Here is a 27070-nt window from a genome sequence, read left to right as displayed (position 1 = left end):
GGTCAAGTCACCTGGATGCCTGTTGAATTATGTGTGTGTGTCCATCCTGTCAGCCCTCATGCCTGAGCTCATTTTCCATCAAAAAGGAAACATGGCTGTCCCGCTCACTTCTGAAATACATCTCAGTGTGACATGTCTCATTTAAATTCATTACATACAGAGCAGCAAAGCCACCCTGTTAAGTACACCTCACACTATGAATGTTATTTCATATTATACAATGTGAAAACAACACAATGAACCTGTGAACAACTGAATAATGACAGAAGATAAGACATCAAAAGACGGCTGTGAAGAGACAACATTGCCTGGTAGAATTTATTCATGACATGTAACGTCCAAATTTTGGGAAAGTGGTTTGACAAAAAAATCCTGACTCAAGGTACACTTACTTGTATTTCAACCACATCTCATGGTCTTCATCAGCATTTTATCATGGATATGGCTCAGAACTATACATACATCCACTGAAGAAGACTATGAGATGTGAAAGCACCAGGAAAAAACTAGTAAGTGGACTATAACTATTTCCTTCAAGAATGACACAGTAAAGCAGGTTAAATACTGTAACTTTTTTAATAATGAAGTTCCATAAAATAATATTTGCAAGTTAAATAAGGTACATACAGTAGCTTACGTTCAGCAGTATTACACATTAGTTAATCTTTTAAAATTTTACATTCACTCCGAACAAATATAGTAGTCAATACGTTTTCTACAGCAAAGTTGTAAACCAGTGTTTAGACTGATGTCATTAAATAAAAGAAAGAAACCAAGTGCAAACACGCAACCAGTTATGCAAACCCACTTTTCTGTTTAAATAAAATCACAGCAAAGGTTTGCAAAACAAAGTTTGCAAACACAATACTGTTTAAGGTACAAGTTGAAGTCCTTCTGTTTCAGCTTTTACTGCCTCTAAATGAACAGTAGTAACTGATGTAAATGTATGAAGTGAAATGAGACAACTTTAAAACATACACATTAGTAAAAACAACCTTTCATTTCCTTCCCGTTGAGTTACAATAAATACGATGTTCAAACAACAAATTAGCTTGATTTTATATTAAATGTTATGTTATTCAAATTAGCCGTTTGGCTTTTTTTCTAGGTATAAATGGGGATATGGCTATCTGTGCAGGGCCTCTAGTTACATGGTGGTAAACTGGCATCAAGTGGGCACTTAACGTTCAAATGATCAAACTTTTTGATTTCTTGCATTGTAAACAGAAGAAATGCATTATTTAATAAAAATTGGAAATTTGTGGTGGTGTAAAAGGGGAATTTCAGCTAGGAAATGTAATGCTAGTATCAAGCTAGCAAGAAATATGTGGGGTGGTGGCTCACCATTTATAGGCACATCACTCTTTAAAGGTCCCTAGATGACATGCAGATCAGAATGCAATCAAAACATGAGTATTTCATGGATATTTATGAATATATTTCATGGAGCAGAGGCTTGTGGCTTTTACTTTCCATTTTTTCCAAAGTTAAAGTTCATTGTGGGAGCACTGACAACAGCATAGCCCAGAAAATCCATGTAGCCGTCTGATAAAATGGAACCAAATTTTGTTGAAAAGTTTAAGTTTTTATATTACAACTTTTATTTTAATGGCATATGATGACAGATGATTTTACAGGACTGCCTGGACAGATTTCTTGGCATAAGCACCCAAAAAGTGAAATCCTTTACAAACATTAGTGTTTATACAGGTTTACAAGTGAGGTGCCAGCACAGTGATGGCAGCTTGTGTGCAACCAGGATTTTTCAATACAAATGATTAATCATTCAGTCCTTCCATCACTGCTCTTTCTCCGCAAGCACATACCGACATACCATACCGCTGTGGAACTAGAAGCCCTAGTGTAACAGTAAATAGATTTTTTCATGATAAGATCTTGCAGTCTTGGAGTTTGTAAGTTACATCTTCAGGTAAGTAAACTATGTAAGCAGTTTTGCGCAGACAAAATTAAATCATTCAAGGCCAACAAAGAGGCTTTGTGTATATTTTAAGGCAATATCAAAACCAGTCGGTAACGTTCATTTTATGATACTATTGGCGGTTAATGTCTCTGCAGCACAATAACTCCATCAAACTGCACTTAGTTGATGATCTTATCAATATATTACATATTGATTTATACAGCTGACCCCATATGGCTATAGTCACTTTATAAGGCAATGGAAAAGTGTATTTGGCCACATTATTTTAAATAAAAATGTGTATAGTGATAGAAGATAAGGCCTGCTTAAAATATAGTACCTCTCTTGTTTTTATATTACCCTTTTTTTTTGCCATTGCCACAAAACAGTATTCCAGTTTATTACAACTTGGGTCTTATTTTTATAGTTTCCGACCTAATTCCTCACAAATTAATACAGTTAATCAGTTAACAGCTGATATCTGGGAATATGGTGACATCACTAAAAAGAAGAAGTCTGCCGGTCAAGAAACATGAGCAGTCAGATGATCAGGCAGGTTGGAAACAAACCGCCAGGTTAGTCAAACGTATTTGGAAGAGAAAACGAAGGTGTATATTCAGGCCAAACTCAAATGTGATGAAAAGGAAAAATTTCCAAGACCAAACCCCCAAGGGATTTTTAAATTTTGACATGAAGATGAAACATTCTGGCCCACACTGAGATTCAGCGAGAAATATAAGATTTTTCTGTTTTTTTCTGTGGGTACCTTTCAGAAGGTCAGAGAAACTCTTCAGTTGAATTGCATTGAGGCCAAAAGCATAATTTCTTCTGTCATTTGACCTGAACCAGGAGTTCAAGTGCTGCATTCGAATAGCTGGCAGTGAAACTCCATCCTGTTAGTGTTGTGTCAACTGATGCCATTAGCACACACCAGAGACACCATTTAGACAGAGGCAGTCATGGTACAGTAGTCAGCAGACATGCATCACATTGCTGCCGTTGTATGGGATTTTACATAAAAAACAAAAAGCACAGGTATTTTGACACCAGCTATGATGCATTGAGATGAGAGTCATAGAGAGTGAGTAAGGGTTTATCTCAGTTTGCATTATCCAAGTATCCAAACAAATAAATAAATCAAACAAGGAAATAAAGTGCAATACATTACACATGTAATAAGTATTTCCTTTTTAAATATGCATTTATTGTGTCATAATTAAATGAAAAAACAAACGTTAAAAGGACAGTTATTTACCTTTTGGGTTTTTCATTATGACAAGAATTTTCCACGCCACATTAAAATCAAATCACAACACAGAAGTGAGGGGGTGCATTGCACTTCAGTGCTGTCAAGCTGAGAGCAGCATAGCAACATAATTTATGCCCATGGCCCCACCCCCAAACTATGATTGGACACAGAGCAAAAACTCTTTGCAAGAACTCTTTGGATCTTCTTGATTAACATGGGTGCCATACATTTCATGCAAAATACAAAAAAGCAAAAAGTTGGTAATAATACTGATGGATTATCAGATAATTATTTAACTTGCACTCACTTTCAGTTTGACCTCTAATAACGTGCTTTAGATAATCTGGATGAACTGTTGGCTTGTTTAAAACCTGTGTGATTGTCTTGACTGCTTTTGTTTCCTGCCTTGTCCGACTTAGTTGTAGATCTCAACAGTTGCTTTAGTGAGTACAGTGTTATTTTAACTGATAACAATGATGGCCAAAGCTACAAAAATGAGACCAAAAGTCATAACAAACTAACTAAACAAGAAGCATATTTATCCATCTCTAAAGCAAGAAAACAAGCTGACACCATGTCAACACAGAGATGGACTTTTTTTAAATGGTCTGTGGGGACATTAAAAACCAGACGCATGAATTAAACACTAACATGTGTTTACACTGTTTGTACTCTACAGTGATTAGCTTTGTTTCATGCACTTCCTGACAGACAGGACCAGACACTGTCACAGGTCTGATAGCTCTCTGTAGGACTGCTCTCTCTGTTTATTGCTGTCATGTAAGGATTCATTAGTGTGCGGCCAATGTACCTGCCAAACCTTCCTGCTATTCCTAACTGCAGTGTCAATCACTGTCAGCCCTCTCCATTCACATTCCTTCCAGCTCCTCCTCCACCTCTCAGTCAGGGTGCTTTCTCTCCCCCTCTCATTTCCTCTCTGATCCCCCTTCATACACTCGCCATAATCCTCACTCATCATCACTCATCAGCTTCCTCCTCCTGCTGACTATCATAGACTAACACTTCTGTGGTGCTGCTTGATGAAGCTCTCCTGATTCTCTTTACTAACCGTTCCCTTCTCCTGGAGGGCCCCATCATGCTGGGGCCCATCAGCCGCTGCCTCCCTGCTGACTGGCTTTTGCGGAGTCTTCCTGTCCCGGTCCCACTCCTCACCCAGCATGCTCCCGCCGTCACTGAGGTCACCCAGGTGTTCCACCGAGTCGCACTTCTCCAGGTCGGAAGCAATGGTCTGCAGGCTAATGACGGACATGCAGTCTGAGCTGGCCTGCTCCACCTCCAGCCGCTCCCTTTGGCCCCAGCCGCTCTCCCGGTGCTTCTCCACCCACAGCCTGGTTTTCTCACCGTCTGCCCAGTCATTCTCTATTCCGCCAACTCCAGCGCAGCTATTGACATGAATCCCAACAGCAGCTCTGACTTCAGCCTCAGCACCTACAGGGGGACTCCGACCCCCACAGACAGCAGGCCGCCCCCTGCTGGTCCGGATTCGCCCCCTCTGTGCGTGAATCTGCTCACTGATCTGTTCCAGGTTCCGCAGAGCCACAGAGTACCGTGTTTTTACTTTTGCCACCTGCTCCTCCAGCTGTACTACTTTAGCCTTATGTTCCTGAAAGACAGGTGACAGGAAGTCAGCAAGGCTCAAAGTAACTAGTCTAGTCTTGTAATTTGTAGTCTTGACAGACACCAATGGAGTAGATTTTTAAAAGACATTTTCACTTTTATTTCATTGTACTTTGGTTGAGCACTCAACTGAAGTGTACATGCAGGCATCTGTGGCTGACACACTGCAAACAGTCAAAGTATTCTCATTAATCTTGCCTCTTGCCTTTATCATCCTATTGTTTAAGTCAAACTGAATTCGCAATTTGTTATCCATTTTGCATCTAAAATCATGTCAAAGTGATTTTTAAATGTTTATTGCTAACATTCTTTTATTATCAAAAGGTCTTTCGAGATAAATCAGAAATGTTCCACTAGCCTCTAAGCTTCTGAGTGGGTGTGTACGTGTATGATTGACAGCTGAGCGGAGAGGGGCACAGAGAGTCAATGTAAACAAAGTGTTCCCTGTCATTTTTTATTAGACATTCAAACTACTGTTCTAACGTGGAAAAATAATCTGAAAAATAGTTGGATTTCAAAAAATTCAGCGCAACAGGTTGTGCTGTGTACTCCAGCAGGGGATGTTCCTAAAATGCACTGTCCATCTGACCTCCCTGCATTCCCTGTCGCCTTCAGTAAAGTAGGCTTGAAATAATCACCAATATATATGAGGAGTCATAGGAGGAAGAATTTGGGACTCAACACAATGCTGACTTAGTGCAAAGTAATTGCTTTAAAGTAAGGTTAGCTTGTCACTCAAGTGAGGTAGCAGAGGCTCCACAAATGAAAGGTCAGTCACATCGGATAAAGCCTGGCAACATTTACTTGTCTGCAAAATGCAGACGGGACAGGGAGATAGCATGGGCAGGTTTGTAAGCATAAACTATAACAGCTAGCATGGCTACAGAGCTAACAAAAGCATTCCATGAGTTGAAAATGATGCCACACACCAACATTTCATCATCACCCTCTGCAGCTGCAAACTGCAGGTTATAGCTAATTAGCCCTCAGCAAGACAAGGTCCAGGAACAGACGTGTGTTCATCACTTCAGCAGGAAAGCTAATGTGGGCTGTTGTTATTTGGCTCTTGTGTTGAACCGGTGCCTTCATTAAACCAAATAAAATATTTAATCGTCTTCCTCTTGGGATACAGGGTTTTTTTTTTTAAAGGAGAGCAAAGGTGATTTACAGAGCAGATAAGTATGCTGTAGCAGAAAAAAAACATGCCATTTCATTTCAGTTTAAATGATTAGTAAGTCTGGAGCTGCCAGGATGAAAACAGTTATTCTATTCCTCATACAACCTGATTAATGAAAGACATTCAGAAATACTTGCAAACTATTAAACTTAATGCATTTTTCAACCACTCAAAATATAAATATTCTAACACTAATCACTTGATGCAAAAAGGCATTTGACAGTTAAAAAGAAATTCTTATCAGCAACTTAAAGAAATTTGGGATTGGAAAGTCATTTAGCCAATGCTACTGTCAGATAGTTTCACTTTGCACAGGGGTACCAGGCAAGGATGTCCTCTCTCTCCCTCACTCTTCACCATATTAATCAAACTATTTAGCAGCTAAATATTACAGCTATCTGGAGAGCTAAAAGACAAAACAACATATTTTTTTTTGTAAATGATGTGTTGTTATTCATTAGGGTGATATTACAAATCAATCAGCAAGACTGCTTTATGGGAATATTGGATTTGTATATGATGATTTTTGCATCAATGTGATGAAGTATACGGATTGTTCAGGATTATTCAAACAGACATTCCTATCTGATTCTTTTATCCATTAACAGTTTCTTGATTGCTTTAGTAGAAAGGTTACTATATCATAATATTTATCATTAACCCTCATCCTACCAACATATTTAATATACAAAAACTACCGACTGCGGTACCTGGGGACCCCAAGAATAAACTGCTGTAAGAAACAATCATCATAGCAAAATGTTGACTTATTTCTTCTCAAAACGTTATTAGTTATGTAATTAATGTCATCTGAAAAAAGAGATTATTATTATTTTAGGAAAGTTACAGTTAATTTGCATATTGTGTAAAACAAAAATAAATACTTTTCTTTAATACAAATTCCAGCTTTTTGCAATCTGACTGACAGAGTGCCCCTACCCTGCTGCTATGTGTGATACTTTAAATTAAGACCCATGGCAAATATGAATTCAATAAATAGTTCCATCTATTAAAACTGCATAGGCAGAATTGGGTGCTTTTGACTGGGGTCCCCAAGGACCCCTATACTTTGGCATTTTTAAAAAGCACTAATTAAAACAGAAACAGAAAACAATGGTATGAAATCATTAGGAACAAATTGATTGACAAAGTCATGAAGAACTGGAATTATAGAATAAAGCACCTGTGAGATATGACAAAAAGTATCCTATAACTGGGGTCTGTCGGTAGGATTAAGGTTAAATGACATACATATCCATGATGGAGGATTTTAGCCATATCGTCCATTCCTACTGTCAGAATTATATGATCTACACCTCAGCCCATTATTCGGACAATAGAAGATGACCTGAATCACTGGAGGGATTTACCGTTTTTACCAGATTTACCAGAATAGCAACAATAATAAAGATGGCTCTACCCAAAATCTTTAATCTGTTCTTGATAATTCACATTCAGCCCCTGCAACTTTGTTCAAATCTTCCAACTTCACCCTCACAAAATGTTATAGTAAAAATAAAGCAACTCAAAGCAGCTGAGCTTCATGGGGCAAAGCTTCAGGATATGTGGGTTATTAAAATTTAAATGACATCACTGAAGGTTGAATGCTTTGACTTGCACTTTTTAATGCCTCTAAGCCACAAATGTCTGCATGTTAAATCAATCACATCCATTAAAACATGCGCAGTTTGCAGACATTTCATTATCATTGTAGCTGAAACTAGCCACAGGTAAAGTACATCAACAGAAAAGATGCTAATTCATGTGTAGTATTGTTCAAGGTCAGCGTCCCTGCTCACGCCTGGTCAGAAAGGCTTAAATCATCACCCAAGTTGTTCACAGTATGAACACATGTTGTGTGTTTGTTATATTGTATAGAAAATCACTGCTGGTACACACCTCCAGAATGTGATTGAATTGAGCCTTCAATTCAAAGTAAGGTTTGGACTTGAGGATGACCTTCTTCAGTGCTTTCTGGAGGGTCTGTACACGAGCCTCAGCTTCCTGGCAGAGCTGTGTGACTCGCTGGTGCTCCCGTTCACTGCGAAGGCGCTCCTCCTCTGCCTCGTTAACCTGCCCAGCACAAGAAACAAGACTCACAGAAGGCACACTGCATTATCATATACACCACACATGACCCTCTGCCAACACTAGACATGATATGCAAGTGTTCATGTATCATCACAATTACTCACTCTGTCTTGCCAATAAAGCTAAATTAATGAATCATATAAAAATGAGAATTACATGAGAATTTATCAAACATTAGTAAACAGGTTAATTTAAGGCATGTTTATATATTTGGTATATTTAGTAAACACAGTGGGCCCTATCTTACGCCCAGTGCAAAGCGGCACCAAGCGCGACAGAAGTGTCTTAAGTGACACAAGTGTCACAAGTGTCTTGTTAGTTTAAGACCGACGCAGTTGTCATTTTCCCGTCCAGCGCCCACATTGTTTAAATAGCAAATGCAATTGTGCCCATCTGAGCACCCATGGGCATGTTGGTCTTAAAGTGAGGTGTGGTCAGGCGAATTGTTGGCGCATTGCTATCTTGAGGCAGCGGAAAGCGAAAGCGATTTCTTTCTATCTATCTATCTATCTATCTATCTATCTATCTATCTACCCATCCATCCATCCATCCATCCATCCAGTTTGTATTGAACTTTTATAAATGAAACTTGGTTTAGGAACAGTTGTAACAAGGCGTTACAACCGTCCCAGTATCACCAGCCATTCTTTCACCTCATGTTAACTAACTTGACTGCCATTTCTATTTTTAGCTTACAAAACAGTGATTCTAATAATACTTGTTTGGATTCCTAGACATCTGATCTCAGGATAGTATCCAAAAAAATACATCTGATAGGAAAGTTACATTTTTATCTAAAAAAACCCACTTTTGCTGGTAACTTTCTCTGGGAGTTTCAAATGTGGCTCCTTTTTTGTAAGAAAGAAGACAATCTAACTGAGCATGTGTGGAGTGAGTGTAATCACTGTAGCTTGTTTCTGATTGGAGGAATTCAAGGTGTTACAACTGTCCAATGTTACAACTATCACTGGTCTCCCCTACACGGTACCAGCTCAACTCTACTCTGCTTGCTTTTGGTAGAAAGTACTTTTCGGGATTTTGTTTTCCACTGCAGATAGTAACCACTCAATGGGGGCAGGGTTTGCAGGGAGGACCGTCGCTGATTGGTCAAACACATATGGCACTGCTGCTTTGTGTGTCTGTGTACCGCTTCATTCATAAAACAAGGAAGTACTCAAGTATAGATTTAGGACCAGTTTTGGATGAGGGGAGTACATTTCTCTTTGCTTAATAATGTTAAAAATAAAGTTAGACTTTGTTGTTGGCATCCCGACTCATTTTAAAAAAAAGAGAGAGCACAAGTGAGCTGAGAGAGAGAGACAGCGTGGCGGTGGTCAAGCAAGGAGATAGAGCAGCAGTAGAGAGAACAAAGCCAGTGAATGAGAGCAATAAATAGTAGTTATATAGTTATTTTCTGACTGTTTACGTTGGTTACGTTGTAAAGCACAAATAAATAACCATCAAACACTCAACAGATGATTTACTGTGGAAACAGACGCCATTATAGTTTCATATTTTTCCTTAACATTCATTAATTTTCCACTGCAGGATGTCCCGTGTCACGCAAGTGATGATTCTAGTGACGATTCTCTCTGACCAATCAGTGGTATGCAGTGTTTTCACATCACCTTTTAGTATCGGCTCAGCTAGCTTGGAACCTCAACGGAGGTGATACTAAAAATGTACTTGGTACCAAGTACAATTCACAACTTTCACCTAATGAAAAAGCAAAAAAAGTGGGTAGAGTCGAGTCGAGCCATACCATGCGGTGTAAAAGCAGCTATAGTGTTGTGTGATCACATCTGTTTATAACTGTTTTGAATGGCCACACTCAAAGTTGGGGTCATAGAGAGGAATTGGACGTCATGAGTGGTGCAAATAGAAATAATGGTGCATACATTCAGACAGTCACTCCTTGTCGACATGCATGGTGTTGCACTCATTAGTTCACACAAAAAGTAACAGAAATAGTTGCATGAAGAATGAAAAGAGAGAGTTGTTCAAACCCTGCCCATTTTCCCCCCTCCACAAACCTGGACATTGACTGCATGACGTGGATGCGATTGTCAGATTGTCAGTTATGAAATAATTGTAGTAGGTACTACATCTCATTTGGTAATTTTAAAATACCAAGTCATAATAATGAGATGTGAATCTTATAACTATGACTATAAATTACCTAATAATTACAATAAAATGTCTCCAATTTTTCTTCTTTGCTGAATGTACTGTGCTTCTATATTCAACAGGTGACCTGGATGTTCAATTTAAATACACTACACCTGTCTTAATGTGCAATTTATAAAATGTAGTTTATATTTGACAGTAATAACAATGGTGCATTACTGACATATTGACATTTGTAGTAATTCTCACTGAGCCTCCATTTAATGTTTACACTTTTCAAAATCAACAAAAAATATATTTTCTGCATTTCTTTTATTTCCCGCATGCACCGTATGGAACCCTGGCCGCAAAACCAAGGTAAATTAATTTTATGTGGCACTGGTCATACTCAGCTAACTCTGCCTGTCTAAATTCAATAGTTTTACAGAAATTTCCTACATGGCAGGGAGGCCTGACTGCAGAACAGACTACAGTTCTAACTGAACTCTGTAGGCACCTTTACCAGTCACCATCAATCATTAACATTGCAACAGCACAATGACCTTTAAAGTTTAATACTGAGAGAAAAGGAGACTCGCTCTTTCATCCATGCTATTCAAACTTCCCCCCGGCAATGATGGATTACTGGATATTCATTCAAGGAAGTGCTTGTCCTGGTGAGTAACCGAGTTAAGGATCTCTTCACAAACTTTACAATGTTACCAATACTCCAAAGTAATTCCAATCAAGTGGCCAATCATAATGCAGCGCAGGGATGTACAGCATAATGGCTGCTTTGGAGATTAGTGTAGTCAACCTTGATTTGAGTGCATATAAATCATCAGTGATTTGTGAGGGTGAGCAGTAGTCAACTGGGGGTTGTCTACATTAAGTCATCTGTCTGGCAGAGAAGATACAGATGGGGCCGAAAATATTGGTACTCTTACACCTTAAAAAAAAGTTGAAACTGACAGAAGTATATGGTATTCATCATTCTTTATTTCACATTAAATATATATCTGAAACTTAAACATTAGTACCCTTAACTTAATATTTTGTAGCACAGCCTTTAGAGGCAATAACTGTAGTGCTTTCTGTAACTCTGAATAAGGTTTCTACACTTCTCCACTGGTAGTTCGACCCACTCTTCTTGAGCAAACTGCTCCAGGTTCTCTCAGGTTTGATGGCTGCCGTCTCCCAACTGCAAGTTCCAGCTCTTTCCACAGATGTTTAATGGGATTCAGATCAGGACTCATAGCAGGCCACTTCAGAACGGTCCAATGTTTTCTTCTCATCCACTCTTGGGTGCTTTTTGATTTATGTTTGGGGTCATTATCCTGCTGGAAGACCCGTGACCTGCAACTAAGACACAGCTTTCTGACACTGGGCTGTATGTTTCGCTCCAAAATGCCTTGATAGTCCTCTGATTTCATTGTGACCTGCACAGATTCAAGGCACCCAGTGCCTGAGGCAGCAAAGCAACCCCAAAACATCACTGAGCCTCCTCCATGTTTCACAGTAGGCATGGTGTCCTTTTCTTTGAAGGCTTCATCTTTTCTTCTGTAAACATAGGCTTGTCAACATTCATTTTGGCAAAGTGCAGTCTTGTTTTTTATGTCTCCCTCCGAGAAGTGGGATCTTCCTGAGTCTTCAACTATGGAGCCCATTTTCACTCAAACAGTGACGGATGGTGCGACTTGAAACTACTGTGCCTTGAACTTGAAGATCAGCTTGGATCTGTATTGAAGTTTAAAAAAATACAAAAACATCTTGAAATATCACAGAAAAGTTGTAACGATTGGCTGAGGTGGAAAAGTTGGTGTATCAATAAGAACAAAATGTAGCAATGGAAACAGACTTAGTGAATAAATTGATGAGTGTCAGTGAAGCTTCCACTGAAGAGAAAAAAACATCAGATCTGTGTGGAGTGATGAGGAGACTGTAATATTACACAACTTAATACATGAAACAATATAAATAAGATATGTGGAAAATAATATTTTCCAGATGGTTTTCCATCATTTGAGCTTTGACTGCCGCTCTTGTAATGACACCATCTCGTTATGTCCTCTTCTTCTGCAGGTGGTGCCATTTATAGTTTAATGGCACCAAATTGAGAATTAGCACTACCAACTGTTTATCTCCTAATATTCACATAACAGTAGTGAATGAAAATGTGCATTAATTCCCTTTTTTCTTTGCTGATTTTCAGTAAATTCAGTTTGAAAGAGTGCTACATTTGGATGGAAACCTGACGACCACAAGGCATCCTTTTATCCTTCAAGTGTCACGACCGCTGTCCAGGGTGCTCAATCTGGGGCTGCTCTTGGTGTTCCACTGGCAGGGACTAATGGGCAATAGTTTGCTTTGACTGATCAGCCTGAATGGCTCAGTAGTCCTTGTTGTTCCAGATCCTGACTGCTGAATCTTGGAGATCCAAAGCTTCTACTCCAGTTTGTTCTGCTTCATTAAGAGAGTTATTTAGTCATTTAGTTTATTCAGTGTCTCATACTGTGCATCACAGCCAACATGTGGTGAGGAGTGGGACAGAAACGCCCAGTAACTCTGTTGAGTCTCAGCTGGTTAAACCTTGCAGTCCCTTCCTGCTCTGTGTCAACACTCAGACTGTGTCTAACTCACAATTTAATTGTTCTCATTTACTTGAATACATGAATGTTTCTGAACCAGTGTTGAACAATGATTTGATCACAGTTCATATACTGTACGCTACCTGTTAACCAGGTGAACAGTAATTGCAGACCTGCTGCAACTGAGATGTTGATTCCACACTAAAAGGTGAAGCCAGCGTTTTCAGGTTAATCAGCTTCCGAGAAGGTTTTTGATAAGCTTAGTTTTTTGGTGAGAAAAATGCAGGCTTAGTGTGGACCGAGGGTCAAAATATACATGTATTTCCAGATGTAGCCAGCTTAGTGTGAATGTAATGTAGAGAGTTAAACAATGAGTTTGTTGGCGTTCAAAAAACTACAGCTCTCTCCTGTGACATTTTACCATCTCTATCATATCCACCCCCCATGCTCTGCTCTCTTCTAATGTCATCTTTCAGACTTTTTAGTTATAATATCTGCCCCTCCATGCTGTTTTTATTAAGGCCATGTCTTGACTAGCAATGACCACTCGACTCGCCTCAGTCTGTCCAGCTGGTGACATTTCACTGGCGATGGTGTGTGTGCTTGTGGCCAAAAGGCACCTACGAACAGTAATACAAGTACAAGTACAAGATACAAGATTGTTTTTTAAATATATCATCCCTGTCTTGACATATGAAGTGACACATACAACATACTTTTTAGCAAGGTTGTATTCAAAGGCTGGATTTTTTTATAGTCAGCAATATTATAATAAGATTTTGAATTAGATTTTCTTACTTCAGGAACAGAAAACTATGTTCTGGTTTTACTTGGTATCTCTGTTACTCTGGCATTGCAGTTAGGCACTAACTATCCAGACTTAATGTCATGTCTGGAGCTCTAGGTAACAAGTGAAAGACAGCAATAAACATTTCTGATATAATGTCGTAAAATACGTTCGCCAGTATTTATGTTAGAGTTCAATACTAGAATTTTGAAGCCAATACTGATATTCATATTTGAGAGTTCAAAAATCAGATGGCCAATGTTTGTTTTTTAACAAAAACATGACATAAACAAATTAAAATTTTTCATAAAGATCCCATGAATTTCATATTAACAAACTGAGAACAAGATATGTAGTGAGTGATTCATTTTATAGAGTAAAAACAAACTAGACAGTGAACACACAGGCAGAAAGGCAGAAAAAACTGATAAGGTCTAACTTACAGCTGTATGTAGATGAATTACTGGCACAACCTGTAATCCATGTGTAAAGAAAAATACAGCCACACTAACAACATTTAAATACAATATTGACACCTGCTATAAAATGACAGATCTCTCAATACAGGTTCTCACACACAATAACTATATTAACTTTAAAGAGTTGTTTACATCAGTAAATCTTGATAACCATTTCAGTTATTTCAAAAACAAAATTCAGATTTTTTCATCTTCATGTCAAACTAATGATTTATGTGTGCTTTGGCCTTATGTTTTATCAGTTTTATATTCCAAACATCAATCTATAATTAAGACTATAAAGACTGTGTGTCATGACATGACATAGGGCTGCACTGTCTCTAAATGATCTCAAACACATCACATATGGTAATTCTGTGCTGACATTTCTTGTTACTTATTAACATGTACATTGATACTGATAAATCTGATAAGCTAAAATCAGGTAAAAAAAAAAAAACTAAATAAATATAAATATAAATATTGTTTTTTTCACATGCTCCCTTCCCTCCTCAGAGAAACTACCAAATTCCCACATCTTCCTTATGTAGAAATCAAAGTTCCAGCAGCAAGGTGTTTACCTTGGAGGTGGCATGGTTGAGCATCTCCTGCCAGGTTGGGTCCATGGTGTTCCTGTCAGCCAGAAGGCCCTGCTCTGCCACATACACCATCTCTCTGGCAGCAGTGTGCATGGATACGGCCCTCTCATACCTCAGAGCTGCCTTCTGGGTCTCTTGTTGGGCCTGGAGGAACACACAGCAGCAGCTAAATGAACCAATCACACAACTGACTGCATCAATACACATTTAATTGCTACAAGCAGCATGGAGCTGCTACACAAAACTGCAATCAAAGCTGTACATTTTGAGAATTTCTCAATAAATCCTTTCAAATTTTTATTAAAACACCAAAATTTTAAATATACCATTTGGGTTTACCATTTAAATTCTGCAGTGACATTTCTAATTGTTTAGCTCTATTTATTGTTATTTGGGCTTTAGCTTGTGCAGTAGGAGTCACAACTGCAGCAACAAGGACTTGATCCCTCACGAGCTTCTCACTGCCCAACTGTGAAATGTAACCATTACTAAATAGTGCTTGTTGAAATTACTGGAGGGTAAATCAATGTAAATCAGGTTTTGTGACTTGATTAACAATTAATAAGTAATTATTTAATTAGTCAAATTGTGATCACAATATTCAAGTTATGTCAAAAAAATCAAGTCAGGTTGCACACACTGAATTATTCAGACACCAAATGTGAGGTGAAAAATTCAGCCTTGAACCTTCGGGATACCAAAACACAAGCAACTGACCCTGAATTGAACTGATCAGACCTCTATCCTATCAAATTACATTTATATGATCAAATTCACCCAAAATACAAGGAATAAAAGTTTTTTTGGGGTGGGAGTCAGCCTTTTTATTGATAGCAGATAGTGCAACAGGAAATATGGGGGGCGAGTGAGGGGATAACATCCAGACACAATCAAACTGGGGACGTGGAATGGAAGGCTTGAACGTACAAGTTTCATTCACAGTACACAGTTCAATAGTAGAGCTTAAGTCTCTTAAACTTTTTCATGTCAGTGAGTACATCTCAAGTCTCTTAAATTGCATCCACGTTTCCCTCACTTGTGTCCTTTTGTGAGGAAACCATGGTAGGAGGGAGGAAAAAAGGAAATTTGTTTTTAGACGTGAAACGTTCTTTCCTCTGAAGCGTCACGTGAAGCAACTTTGTTTCTGATGACGGTGGCAGCTGATCACAGCTGGATCAGCTGTCAGTCAGCTGTAGCGACTTTTGATGGAGTTTGTGTCTACACACGTGGGCATTGTGCTAATACTAATTAGTTCAAGGCTCACAGTTATCACTGCCAGCAGCTGTTTTCTCTCTGCAGTCTGTTACTTGTTTGACAAACACCCGCACATGAATAAAAATCTGCATTCTGTATTTATACTGTGTACTATGCCCTGCTCAGAGGCATATGAACCATTTCTACTGGCAGAATGCGTTCATATTATTTATTCATTATTTGAGTCATTATTTGAGTCTGTGTATTTGAGTCTTGATATATGATATTCTGATTTTGAATTCATTATTTAATAACCAAGAATATGATCAGAGTCTTTTAAACACTGGAAATTGTCTATTAGGTTAAATGTTTCAAGGAAAATGGAAATAATGTAACTCATATCAAACCCCATGCTCTGGAATTTTCAGCTTCACATGTGACTGAATGGAAATGACAACAAATAATAATAAAATATAAATGTCTTTAAATTGTGTTTCTGACAGACAGACTCTCCTTGACTTTAATTTCATCTATAATAACAGTTAATGGGGGAAATAACAGATCATGAAAAGAAAAATCTTTCTAATAAATGAAGAAAGTTATTCATGTTTCTTTTGTTGATCAGACAGACAATAACACAGATTTTAACTAGATGATGAATCATAAAACAAATAAAATATAAAATTTGGGAGTAATCTGTCTCTACTTAGGTATGAAACTGCAGTGATGTTGTGATGCATCAGATCAGCCTGATTAGTTGCAGCGTCCAATCAATAACTGATATTCAATAAGGGGGCGTGTCGGCTGGTAAAAGACTTCCGTGAGGCCTGCTCTCATGTGTCCTCGCTCATAGCTCCTCAGAGATCCTTCCTCGCTCCTAGCTCCTTGAAGCAGAAATAAGAGACTTGGGACAGCCTTCAAAATGGCAGACCGAAACAACTTCCGGTTCGAGTGAGGAGCAGGGAGTGAGGAAATACCAAATAAGAGACTTGGGATGCACCCATTAACATTACGGATGTAATCCCACTTCCGACCACCATATGGCTGCAATGGCAGAGTGGCGCTGTCTGTATTTCAGCTTGTTGACGCCACAGGCAGAAGAAGAAGCAAATCAACGTTGTTTATGAGATATTTTTATATATTTCTTGAGAGGCGCTCATCCAAACAACTTCACACATTGACATTGCACATCCTTGATTCCCCAGTAATCCACCTGCAAGGTATGAAGTAGATCAGATGAACAGTTCTCGAGATATGCAAAGGACAAACGTACATACATACGAGATTCTGTGCTTTATATAGACAGATATATTTCTATAAATATTAAAAGTACAATATTTCAATGTCACCAATTTAGTGGTATTTAAATTTCAACATCGAGTATTCACAAACAGTTTAATTAATTGCTGACTAGAAGAAAAGCTTAAACTTCCCAAAAAGTACTTAAAAAAAACAATTGTGTGTTAAGTTAAGTAAGTTTCTTATTGTACATAATTCATCCATTCTTTACCAAACTTGGTACATGCCATATTTAGATGACCCCAAACAAAACATATGCCTCTGTGTCTGGATATCTCTTACTGTTTGTCTGTAATTGGTTACCAAAGTTATGTAGGCATGGCCAAATACACTTAATGAGGCATCATCCAATTGCAACCATATTTGGGAATGCTGTACAGACAGGGGCGCTGAGCAAGTCTATACAATCGGATGCAATTTCACCCATAGGTGGCTCTACAACAAAAATAATGTTACTGCAGAAGCAGCAGCTTGCAGTGATCACACACATTTTCTTCAGGAAATGCACATTCCAGTTATGTTTATTATTTCCATATATAGTAAAACCCCTGAGTATATTAAGTTGAGCAAGAATATGTTTTATTGAATTCAACTTTTTAAATATCATATTGTGCGATTTCTTCTTTCAAAACTTAGTCTGGCTTTAAGGCTGTTTGCTAGAATATTTATATGTTGTTTAGGTCTCCCTTGAAATAAAAACTCAATGTCAGTGGAGTTCATCCTGATTAAAGAACAAAGTCATTCTAGACATGCAGCTCAGTGAGTTCTGTCAAAGCCTGGAGAGAGGTACATCTGTGTTAGTGTGGGAGGAGGTTGTTAAAGTCAAGGTTACTCTAATCACATGGGAGGGTCTGGTCGGCATCTCTGCATGAGAATGCAGCAGGAAGCCCAGATGGATGGAGGATACCAAAAAACATAAGGTCACTGCTAAAAGATTGATGACTGCATCACTGTGAGGATGGTTTTTGTGATACGGAGTCTTTACATGACAGCCTCAAACACGATGTGGTTTGCATGATATAGCAATGCAAACACTTATGAGCGAACATTTTTGAATATGATACTAATTACATTTTCCTCATTTTCCTATTTGCATTTTTGCAACTGCAAATGACTTTACTGCTTTACAGTTCAAATTAATAATCTATTATTTGCTTTATTACTTTCAACCAGACCTCTGCTCTTTCTCCATGCAATTTCCTTTAGTTCAATTACACTTTCAAATGACTCCTCAGCATGTTGATTAAACATAACTGCCACTCCATGCCCTGTTCCTTCAAGGGTTCTAAGTTTTACACAATTAATTAGGTTTTATTAAAGGTACAGTGTATTTGATTTGATTAGATTTATTGATTGGGACAGTGTGCAGTTTTAAACATTAAAGATGCACTGCACCTGAGTTAGCTTGAAGCTAATTTGCATCCGTAGTCCCCCACAATCAAAACATACAACAGCACAACAACAAACAGTACAAAGCAAAAAACAAAACAAAAATACCCCACACAGAACACACCATACAAAATACAAAATACAAAGCTACACACAACAGCACATCACATACACCCACAATGTCAACTGGAAGTTAATAATGTAAACTAGACTCAGTGGTCACACAGCTGATTGGTCTTAGTTGTTTTTTTTTAATTTGGTTTTGAATGTATTGATAGAACTACAGTTCTTCATATCATCAGGTAGGGCATTCCACTGAGTTGTGGCTTTCACAGAGAAAGCTGATTGGCCAAATGCAGTGTGACGAAATGGTACAATCTTGTATAGAGGATATTCTGGAGGATCTAATAGAACTTACTGAGTGAGTGTACACAAAGTCACATAGTGGAGGAGGGGCCAAACCATTTAAAATGTTATAAACTAGGCACAAATTTGAGAATAATCGAAAATTCTCAAAGCTCAGTAACTTGTATTTCTCCAGTACCCTACAGTGATGGAAATGCATTGGCTTTTTGTTCTTTTAGTATTTTTTTAGAGTTTGTTTGTATAAGGACTCAAGCAGTTTTATGGCTGTTTCTCCAGCCTACCCCCAACATGTGATGCAATAAGACATATGGGAAGGAATCATAGCATGCATAAATATCTTGGCTGCGTCCAAAGAGAGACAGTTTCTAATATGTCTAAAATTTGCTAAGTTGTACTTTATGGTATTAACTGTTTTTTTAACGTGTTTCTTAAAGTTCAAATTTGGATCCAGTGTCACACCAAGATATTTAAAGTCAGTAACTATGTCAATTTTTTCACCTTTGATGAAAATATCAGCATTAGGAGGTTGTACCATAGTTTTAGAGAAAAACATACCTTTTGTCTTGTTTACATTTAGACTCAGACATGATTGATCAAGCCAATGTGTGATCCTTTCCAATGCAATTGTTAGCTTAGCAGCAGCTAACTAAGCTGTTTTGCATGTGTACACAACGGTGTCATCTGCATACATTAGTCGTTCTACATCATGTCACTGTTGAAGGAGATCATTAATATATAGGCTAAATAATAGGGGACCTAACACTGACCCTTGTGGAACATCCATTGTGCACTTCATGTTACTGGACAGTGTGTCACCAACTTTAACACATTGTATCCTATTGGATAAATATGAAGACATCCATGCCAGTGCTCTAGATGAGAAGTTAAATTTAGAGAGTTTCGATATTAAAACATCATGATTGACTGTATCAAATGCTTTACACATATTTAAAAATACAGCACCCACTACTCCTCCTTAGTCAAGTCTTGATTTAATTTGCTCTATTAAGTGCAAGGTAGCAGTTTCGGTGGAATGATTTGCTCTAAATCCAAATTGCATACAATGTAGACCAAAACTGCTTGTATTAAGAAATGTTGTCAGTTGTTTAACGACAACTTTCTCAGCAACCTTTGAGAGTACTGGCAGTATACTTATTGGTCTGTATTTACTGGCTTCAAGGCGGTCTCCAGATTTAAAAATAAGCGTGACGATGGCACATTTCCAGTCATCAGGAAAGAAGCTGTGTTTAAAAGACAAGTTAATTAAATGAGCAATAGGGGGAGTTAAAATATCTTTGTGTGATTTGACAAACATGGTGTCAAATTGGAAAGCATCTCTACTTTAGGAACTTTTTAAGGAGCTGATGATTTTGTTTACTTGTAAGTCATTATTCTCTACCAGCTCAAAAACCTGACCTGTAGCAACTTTCCCTGTACTTTGAGTTTAAAATCTCCTAATATTTTGGGTCCCTCCTTGCAAGATTACCGATGTTTTTCCAGATCAATTTACTGTTGCCTTTTGCCTCATTCAAAATATTGAGATAAAAACAAGATTTAGCTTCTCTTAGCTCTTGGATAACTTTGTTCCTTAAACCTTTATAAATCAGCATGTCAGTGTCTCTTCTAGTTTAAATTGCCTTCCTTAGTGCAGCATCTCTAGATTTCATTAGTTTCTACACATTTTCTTTAAACCACGGTAAATTGTTTTTATTTTTAGATTTTATCTGTATCCTCACATTAAATCTTTCCCTCACAGAGTTGATTCTATAAGTAAAAGTATCACAGCCATAGTCCAGATCATCAGAGGACAGTACATCATCCCAGTTCAAGTTGTTAATTTAATTGATAAATTCTTCTTGCTTAGCTCTGGGTATGGATTGAAGGACCATTGTCTTAGTTGCTGTGGTCTTAAATCTACTTTTAGTCAGTTTTCTCGCTCACAGGGTTAGGTTATGATCTGATAAGCCAGTGATTAAATTATAACTTTTAGTTATTCTTTCTGGTTTGTTAGTAAATATCAGATCAATTTGTGTACTGGAGCATTTTACAATCCTAGTTGGGCCTTTTACTAGTTGTTTTAGTTGGAATTTGTGATCATTTTTAGTTTTTTCCTCTTAGTTTTATCCCCCCAGTTCACATTAAAATCACCCATAAGTAATAATTCTTTGTTGAGATTGCACTCTTTCAAGACTTCTGTGAGTTGATCATAGAAAGTGTCATCTGCAGAAGGGGGCCTATAGATACCTATGATGTTAAAGGACATTTTTATCCCAACATATTCTAACGTGTTACTCACATTATAAACCACACGTTCACATTTGATGTTGTCTCTCACATAAAAAAGCACCCCTCCTACTCTTCCATCAGGTCTGTCTCTTCTGAAACATTGGTATCAGGGCGCAGTGAACACACTTGCAGGAGTTGTTTGTTTTAACCATGTTTCAGTCAGACAGAGAAAGTCCAGATTTGAGTCAGACACAAGATGAGTTGGCTGATTGCTCTTTGCAGTAATTCTTCTGATGTTAAAATGTCCACCGAATAGCCCCCTCGGTTTCAGCTTCAGGTCCCATAAGACTTTTGCGTGATTGACAGTTTGGAAGGTTTTGAATAACCTCTGCGTCCTCACTGCAGGGTTTCGACACACAGTGGTGTCAGCAGCAGGTTTTGTGAGAGAGACACTGGACCTATCAAGGTTTCCACAGCCCGGTAGCGAAAAGTTATTCATTGAGACATCATGCCTTGTGTAAACAAAGTTTAGTCTGTTAAGGGAGAAGCCCGGCTCAGAAAGATGCTGCTTATTCATCATCAACATACATGAGCACAAATCAGCATCGAAGTTCCGCAGCACTCCAGGGGTCACTGGTCCAGGATTTAGCTGAACATCTCCAGAGAGCAGAATTGGCATGAAGAGGAGACCTGCTATTCTCCGAAATGGGGTGGCAGATGACCGGTCCACTGGATCGGTGATTTGCTCTGGTACATGGGCTCGTCTGTGCCACAGGACAGAGGAATAGATCGCAAAATATCCAAGTAAGTTATGATGAAAACTCACTGTAGGAGCATCAACTGATGAGCCAGCATTTGTCCAAAGCTCAATCACTCTGTCTCTCAGTTGTTTTCCATCAGTGTTGATTGCTCTGGCCAGACAGACACATGCAGGTAATACAGCAGTGAGTACCAACAGTAGTCCAAAAAGCACTCCATGAAACAGAGCCCAGGTGTTTTTGCTGATGAAACACTGCTTTGACCTTGACGCAGTTTTAGACAGACATGCTCTGTGGTACGATAAACGACCTCGGATGACAATCCTATGTAGCAATCCCATCCAGGATCCCAGTGGCCAGAGGGTAGATGCTCCTCTTAAGCCCCTCAGCACCGGAATCTCCTCTCGACCTCAGCGGGGAGAAAAGGCCGCCATCCGGGCGGTTAGGAACCCCAGAAGATCCATGTGGCTAGGACTGTTTCCTTCGATGTTGAGATGGATACACAGATGGTCTTACTTGATGTTTAATCTGATGTTTACATTTGAAAACGTGGACTGGCCTGGTAGCAGAGTCAGTAGTGACGCCCAGTCATATTCCATCACTACTAGCGGGGCAGCTGTGGCTCAGGAGGTAGAGCAGGTCGTCCACTAATCGGAATATCGGCGGTTCGATTCCCGGCTCCTCCAGTCCACATGCTGATGTGTCCTTGGGCAAGATACTTCACCCCAAAATAGCTCCTGATGGTTGTGCCATCAGTGTATGAATGTGTGTGAATGGTCAGTTTCCTCTGAGGGGCAGGTTGGGACCTTGCATGGTAGCCCCTGTACCCATTCAGTGTATGAATGTGTGTGAATAGGTGAATGTGATTTGGAGTGTAAAAGTGCTTTGAGTGGTCAGAAGACTAGAAAGGTGCCATTTACCATTTACTTGAGTCCAGGGTGCATAGAGAGGCTCCAGCATGCATGGATTACATTACCAGCAAGGATCCTCTAAGTTTTCTTCTTGTTTTCAAAAAAAAACAAAAAAACACAACTCTTCTGTTAGCTTCTTTAGTGCTATATCTCCTTTGGAATATTGATAACAGCAGGTAGCAGTTAGCAGTTGACAGCTAGCTAGTTGTTTTGATTTCAAAAATATATCCAAAGATGATGTTTTCTCTACTGTCCCTGCTGATCAATGCAATGACTTCTTCTATAGAGTCCTTTCTGAAGATTTTTGAGTGTTAATTTGCAAAATGTTCCACTTTTTTGGGTCCAAGTTTAAGATGTAATCAGGAGCTCACTCCCAGTGCAGCCACTCCTCTGGAATCGTATTCAATGTGTAGAATTTAGTGGCATCTAGCAGAATGGACTTGGCAGAAATGGAATATAATATTCATATGTATATTTTAATTAAACACTTTATATCTACATGGGGAGCAGGTCCTCTTCCATGGAGCCTGCCATGTTTCACTGCCATGTTTCTATAGTAGCCCAGAATGGACAAGCCAAACACTGGCCCTAGAGAGGGCCTTTTGCGTTTTTTGGGAGTTTCGCAGCCACTGTAGGCTCTCCCACATTGCTTGGAGTGGGAGGGAGAGGGGTATTCATTTGGTTGCAATCTGCAACCTCACTGCTAGATGCCACTAAATCTCACACACTGGTCCTTTAAATACAAATCATTCAATCTCAGCCGTCACTTACAGCCATTAAAGCTGCTGCATATGCATAACCATTACTTTTGCACTGCATTTATCTAGTGCAACTGTGTAGTGTTCTGACAGTGTGATAACTATGGAGAGAAAGACACCACACATCTTATATAAATGTCAATTACTCAATCCAATATAATTTTCATATGACAGGCTTGTCACTAATGAATTTAATGCGTTGTATGCATTATACATGATGTATACAATGCATTTACTATAACGCATACAATGCATATTAACATTAAATGCATATTAATAATTTTAACTATTATAATGCTTAACAACTGATAAAAACACTTTTTTCTAACTTTTAAATTTTAATCTTTTTTGCATTTATTTTACAGATTGTTGAAACTGCATGAATCACCTGATGTGTGTAAATTTGGTTACATTTGTGTTGAGACTTTTTAAACCTGCATCAAGTAATTTTTGGGGCCTTTTTGAGGGGCTGTACACACAACACTGACATATTATCACCTTATAAAGTTGATATTGCAAAATATGTTGGCAAATAGTTGCCGGTTTACACATCCAGCAGACAAGGAGCATTATTATGTGTTTGGAGTCATGTTTGAGTCCACCTGGTGAATGTAAGTCCTATATTCACTCTCTTTTAGCTCTGGGTTGGTCTCCACCAAACTCCTGAGAAAAATATCTAGCTCTTAAGCTGCTAAATGCTCCACTATGTTCACCAGCTAGTCTTTAACACTGTCTGTCTGCTGTTTGGTGCTGGGAAGATAGTGTACAGTGGCTTTATCAGAGATTTTTCACTGAAAGCAGCTGCTGCTGCTGGTGAAAACAAAGTTGTTGAGAACTGTGAGACTGAACTAAAACAGTTGCAGGTTGTAAAACCAAAACAAGAGCTGAAAGAGGTTAAAAGGTTCTATAGAGCTGAGAGGAGCAGCAAAGTTGATGAGAATTCTCTGTAGGCTCCTCACTAAGCAACCCCTTCCACATTACACATAGTTATTTGATCAACTGTTAATAAAAAAAAATGGAGCACTAACTTAAGACCTCTGATCCACAAATGAATTTGAGGATTTCTTTTGGAATGTGAAATAGTTTTTTCAAGCTGGGTTTTGGGTTTTATTTAAGTTGGGTTGTATTTAGTGTCCGATTGATATACGAGCTGGGCCGATATTTTGATTTCCGATATATTGGTATCAGTGTCAGGTGATAAATAAAAACACATTTTGGTACAGAAATATCAAAGATATGTTTGAAGTCATTTAGAAACAGTGTCTCCATTACATAGTTTTTCCAACAGAGAACACGTTTTTGTTTTGTTTTGTTTTTTTACACTGTAAAATGCTCACTACATTTATTCGTCATAATTCTTTAATAAACAAATTTATGGGAAAACATTTTCAATTAGAAATATTTGTTTATATTATGTGTTAAAGTAAAAGAAATATTGACTAATTGTTACCAGATTTTATAATCTCAGATATTGGTATATCTCAATATTGGTACATGGCTCAAAAATCTTGTATCGATCGGGACCTGTGATCAGACAGGTTGTCAGGAATTTATCAAGATTATCTAAACAAATTTATCTGGAGGTCAAACTGAAAGTGGACACACCTGAAAAAGATCACAGACTGCAAACACAGCGCCAAAGATCCGCCATTGTACAAGAAAACTGTGTGCACAACTGCACGAGGTAAAGTGAGTCAAAGGTGAAGCATGAAGTGGGTCTGTAAACTGTGATACATATTTACATCGGACAGTTTGAGTAATTATTTTACTGTTACTCACCCAACGAAAAAAAAGAGGGATAATTTGTGGTTTTCTCACAATGTTGTCAGCTAGCAATAAAGGAAAGAGCTGTAACACATTGCAGCAACCTGCTCTTTTTTGCTTCTGGAGGGATGATCAGGTCAAGCAAGATGACCAAATCAATTTTTAGATCATACCACCCAATGAATTATGGTCCTGCCACCTCTGAAATATGCCAACACTTGTGTATACAAGCTGGGATCACATTATTATCCACATAGGTTTTAGCATGATACACAGGGTCCAAATATATATCTCCTATATTCTAATTTGTGCATATACACTGCAAAGTTGCATGTAGCTGCAAAGGCAAACACACCTCTTTGGCAAGTCTGCGGGCTTCATAGTATGGCCTTGCTTTCTCAATGCAGGCACCAAGCTGTGAGCCCTGAGCGTTGAGCTTCCTGGCAGAATCAGTCAGGATCCTCCTGTAGCTGGACCTGGCATCCTGAAGGGAGCACACACAACAAAACACGCCAAATCACATTCATCAAGCCCTGCCATGACATTCTGAAATTTGAGGTGAATAGTGCTGGGTGACAGCTCATACAAATATTGTCATTGCGACATAAACAACTTTCTCACATCCAACTGCAGCTCCAGCTTGTTGATCTCATCGCTGGCCTGGTTGAGGTGCTCCAGCTCCTCCTGGTAACACAGGGGAAAGATGATCTATACTGTAAGCAGATAAAGGAAAAGGGAGGCTGGCAGATATTGGAAATGAGGCAATGATGTGTTCAGTTGGAGGATAGTTGCAGCCCAGAGATGCTGCTTGAGGCTGCCCATCCCCGGTACCAGTCTGTGGAAGGAGCAGACTTAATGCAATACATATTCATGTTTATTACAGCTTAGTTTCGTGAATACGGTTTATAATACTTTAAAACTGGAGAATTCATCAAAAGATAATAGGCTAACGTTACGTCTACTTGGCGAGTATAAAAATCATTTCAATTTTGCATCATGCCTGAATTCTTGGGTCCAACTCCTCTTCATATTTGTCACCATCCTCTTCATCTCCGGCTTTAATCTTGTTCCCAGCATCTCCATCAACTTCACAATGAGCGTTCACCTCCTCTGCCGAGTCGCCTTCGTCTCCTCCTCTTCGCTTCAACATCACAGTGTTCCCCTCTCCGCCTTTAGCCTCTTCCCCCGGGGTTTCCTCCCGCGGACCGGACGGTTCAGGGCACCCCGCGCCGATTAGGCGTTCACGCGAGGTCCCTGGCTCCATTTGCGGCCTGTCGTTCGTTTCCCGTTTTTGTTATGTTCGCTTTCCCAGACAATACACCATCAGCGTTTATGCCACAGGAAAACTGCTACTGTGAAAACGCAGATATTTAGGTGTTAAAATGCCCCGCTGTGCCTGCAGTGCAGACAACACTGTTTTGATAACGCTAGCTGGCTGCTACATCCAGGCTGCACATGACAACAGAGCTCTCTTCAACTCTTCCTCGCTCTGGTTTTGTTTTTTATCTTCTGACAACTATTGTAATTTTATCTATTTAGTTTTTCCGGATATTTTTATGTATTTATTCCAGTTTGATCCATTAAGCAGAATGTTAGTTATACTGTGGCCAGGAGCGGTTCAAGCATTTTTGGGGCCCTAAACAGAGCTACCCCTGTCCCCCAAAAATGAGAGAGAACTCCTTGAGAGTCATGATAAATAATAATGAAGTCATGATAATACTGTATGTTGCAAAATAAAAAGAATACAGATATTGGAATACAAAAGGTATTTTGAGATTTCAATATGGCAGG

General features: G+C 38.8%; 2 protein-coding genes across 3 annotated transcripts; both read right to left on the bottom strand.

Annotated features, from left to right (window-relative positions):
* Positions 1-557: 557 nt before the first annotated feature.
* Positions 558-26949, bottom strand: sh3bp5lb (SH3-binding domain protein 5-like, b). Its single transcript, XM_042435593.1, has 6 exons — positions 26280-26949; positions 25901-25963; positions 25635-25763; positions 14597-14758; positions 7885-8058; positions 558-4794 (listed from the first exon to the last, which is right to left on the bottom strand). Exons 1-6 carry the CDS (start codon positions 26541-26543, stop codon positions 4180-4182), a joined length of 1407 nt encoding a protein of 468 aa, XP_042291527.1. The 5' UTR covers positions 26544-26949; the 3' UTR covers positions 558-4179.
* LOC121912999 lies at positions 16958-23209 on the bottom strand. 2 transcript variants are annotated; one of them, XR_006100196.1, is made up of 2 exons: positions 22767-23209; positions 16958-17021 (listed from the first exon to the last, which is right to left on the bottom strand). XR_006100196.1 is itself a non-coding variant. In XM_042435595.1 (2 exons), exon 1 carries the CDS (start codon positions 22185-22187, stop codon positions 21255-21257), a length of 933 nt encoding a protein of 310 aa, XP_042291529.1. In that variant the 5' UTR covers positions 22188-22651; the 3' UTR covers positions 16962-17021; positions 21159-21254. The 2 variants fall into 2 exon arrangements, 1 of the variants encoding a protein (XP_042291529.1); XM_042435595.1 differs by lacking the exon at positions 22767-23209 and adding an exon at positions 21159-22651 and having other exon boundaries at positions 16962-17021.
* Positions 26950-27070: the final 121 nt, after the last annotated feature.

Source organism: Thunnus maccoyii, chromosome 15 (genome assembly GCF_910596095.1).
Source record: "Thunnus maccoyii chromosome 15, fThuMac1.1, whole genome shotgun sequence".
Lineage (NCBI taxonomy): Eukaryota > Metazoa > Chordata > Actinopteri > Scombriformes > Scombridae > Thunnus > Thunnus maccoyii.
The sequence above is the reverse complement of the archived record's forward strand: the minus strand, read 5'-3'. Positions and strand labels throughout refer to the sequence as shown.